The 2,544-nt window shown below is 39.7% G+C and overlaps 1 protein-coding gene across 1 annotated transcript; it reads left to right on the top strand.

Annotated features, from left to right (window-relative positions):
- The first annotated feature begins 547 nt into the window (after nt 1-547).
- Nucleotides 548-2,132, top strand: LOC106337101 (40S ribosomal protein S3-2-like). The gene is made up of 6 exons (XM_013776137.1): nt 548-655; nt 743-890; nt 967-1,138; nt 1,312-1,366; nt 1,456-1,587; nt 1,682-2,132. Exons 1-6 carry the CDS (start codon nt 626-628, stop codon nt 1,892-1,894), a joined length of 750 nt encoding a protein of 249 aa, XP_013631591.1. The 5' UTR covers nt 548-625; the 3' UTR covers nt 1,895-2,132.
- The last annotated feature ends 412 nt before the right edge of the window (nt 2,133-2,544 follow it).

The raw sequence follows: 2,544 nt of genomic DNA, 5'->3' as shown, positions 1-2,544 counted from the left end.
GTTTTTTGGATGAATATGGAGGCAAAGTGAAAGAGATGTTGTTTTTAGTTCATAACAAGTGAGAAAGAGAGAGTGTAAATCGATTTTAGGTGCATTAAGAGCTTCAAATTGGTTGTTCATGGTGGTTGGGGTATTGATGACAATGACAATCTTGTAATTACTTGAAGATGATGAGGGTGAGAGAGTAAAAATGTTATTTTCGGAAAAAAAAATAAAAAAAATTTGATGGCATTTTCGTGAATATCATAAACTCGTGGGGTGAATAGGACAAAAGAAAAATCCAAGAAAAGCATGGATTAGTTTTAGGTTTAACTTTGAGTTTTGAATCAATCTTGCAAAAAACCCAAAAAACATTGAGATCAGACGTTTGTGTGTTAGCGTGTTTCCTTCTGAATTACTCATATAATTCTAGCTATTGAAAAATCAAACTCTTTGCCCATTTATCAATTAAAGGGCCGAGATTATCTATAAATGAGCCCAATCAAGCATTTATCAAATTAATGGGCCGCGTTAATAAAGGAACAAATAAGCCCATGCACGAGACTTGGAAGCCCTAGCCCCAGACTATTTATTTGGTAACCACCGCTCATCGAACCGACTCTAGGGTTTCAGCGGCTTGAACATCATGGCGACGCAAATCAGCAAGAAGAGGAAGGTGAGCTTCACGGTGTCCCTTCCTATCTTCATGGATCTCTTTCTTTAATTTCGTAGTTTGAACCGTGACTGTGTCGAGTTTCTGTAGTTTGTTGCCGACGGTATATTCTACGCTGAGTTGAACGAGGTTCTAACTAGAGAGCTAGCAGAGGATGGTTACTCAGGTGTGGAGGTTAGGGTCACTCCCATGAGGACTGAGATTATCATCAGAGCTACCCGTACCCAAAATGTTCTCGGTAATATGCTCAATCTTGAAAATGTACAAAGCTTGCTAGGGATGATCTCATAAGGATAGCTATTGGATATTTATAGGTGAGAAGGGGAGGAGAATCAGGGAGTTGACATCTCTTGTGCAGAAGAGATTCAGATTCCCTCAAGACAGTGTTGAGCTTTACGCTGAGAAGGTTGCCAACAGAGGTCTCTGTGCCATTGCTCAGGCTGAGTCTCTCCGTTACAAGCTCCTCGGTGGTCTTGCCGTTCGCAGGTACACTCATGTTTATTTGTGATGCTTACTGCGAAATATTATTCATCAACTGATACTTGATTTGGTTCACATACTAGAAGAGAGAGTGTGATTAGTTTAGTGGCTGTTTCTGTAGGTTGTTGCGTAGTTGTCATTGTCTCTTGCTGATGTTGGAATGATATTGTGTTGCATAGGGCTTGCTATGGTGTCTTGAGATTCGTCATGGAGAGTGGCGCTAAGGGATGTGAGGTGATGACAAATTCCAGTACTCTCTATTTGTTTTTATTTTCTCTCCACATAAAATTCTCAGACGTTATTCGTTTGAAATGCTTACTCAGGTGATTGTGAGTGGAAAGCTCCGTGCAGCACGTGCCAAGTCCATGAAATTCAAAGACGGTTACATGGTTTCCTCTGGTCAACCTACCAAGGAGTACATCGACTCTGCAGTCAGACATGTTCTCCTCAGACAGGTGAGAGTTTCTTCTTCCTGAGTTCCCTCCTATTGACTGACTATGTGAACCAGAGATGTTTAACTTGTGTCTGTTTAAACTCCAAATGGTGCAGGGTGTGCTTGGAATCAAGGTCAAGGTCATGCTTGACTGGGACCCTAAGGGAGTGCTGGGACCAAAGACACCACTGCCTGATGTTGTCATCATCCATACTCCCAAGGAAGAAGATGTCAACTCCGCACCAGCTCAGGTTGCTGCTCCGGCTGCTCTTCTACCAGAAGCTCCCCTCACAGCCGTAGATTACCCTGAGATGATCCCTGTCGCCTAGAAGAAGACTCCTTGGAATGCCTCTGTTTTTGGTCAAACCTTATCAGCGGCTCTTTAAGATACTTCTTGTTTTTATATCTTCGAAGCAGACAAGTTTTTTCTCATGTTGTTTTTAAACCTATGTTAAGTTTTTTTGGCATTGAATGCGTTTAGTTCAATGGAATTTTTGGGCTTGAATAATGAATCGTTGCAGTGTAATACGTTACTCCAAAGTCCAAAAATTGTTTCAACTGACCCTACATAGATGTTCCATGATTCATTCTTTTGGCACAGTATAAATCAGTAAATTCCAACTCTCCAGCATTATTGGTATGCTTTTTTCACCACTCTTACATTGTAACTTCTATTTTTTGTTTGTAAGTAGAGCATGTTACTAACATTTTAGATGTGAAAACGTAAAAATATGATGATTGGACAAGTTTTAGTTAATTTATTAAACATTTGTTTGATTGTATTCATTTTCAGGAAGCCGTTGCAGAACGGAGTAGCTATTCTTAAAACAGCTCCTTCTTCAACCGAGCTTTGGAGACATGGAAACACTCTTTTATCTTAGACTTTTTTGTTATCTTGTTTGAGAGGAAGACAATGAAATAGAACAAAAAGAGAAAGACTCTTTAACATAAACTCTCTAGTTTTTTTTTTTTTTTTTTT

The sequence above is a fragment of the Brassica oleracea genome, chromosome C4 (assembly GCF_000695525.1).
Source record: "Brassica oleracea var. oleracea cultivar TO1000 chromosome C4, BOL, whole genome shotgun sequence".
NCBI classification, from domain to species: Eukaryota; Viridiplantae; Streptophyta; class Magnoliopsida; order Brassicales; family Brassicaceae; genus Brassica; species Brassica oleracea.
The sequence above is the reverse complement of the archived record's forward strand: the minus strand, read 5'-3'. Positions and strand labels throughout refer to the sequence as shown.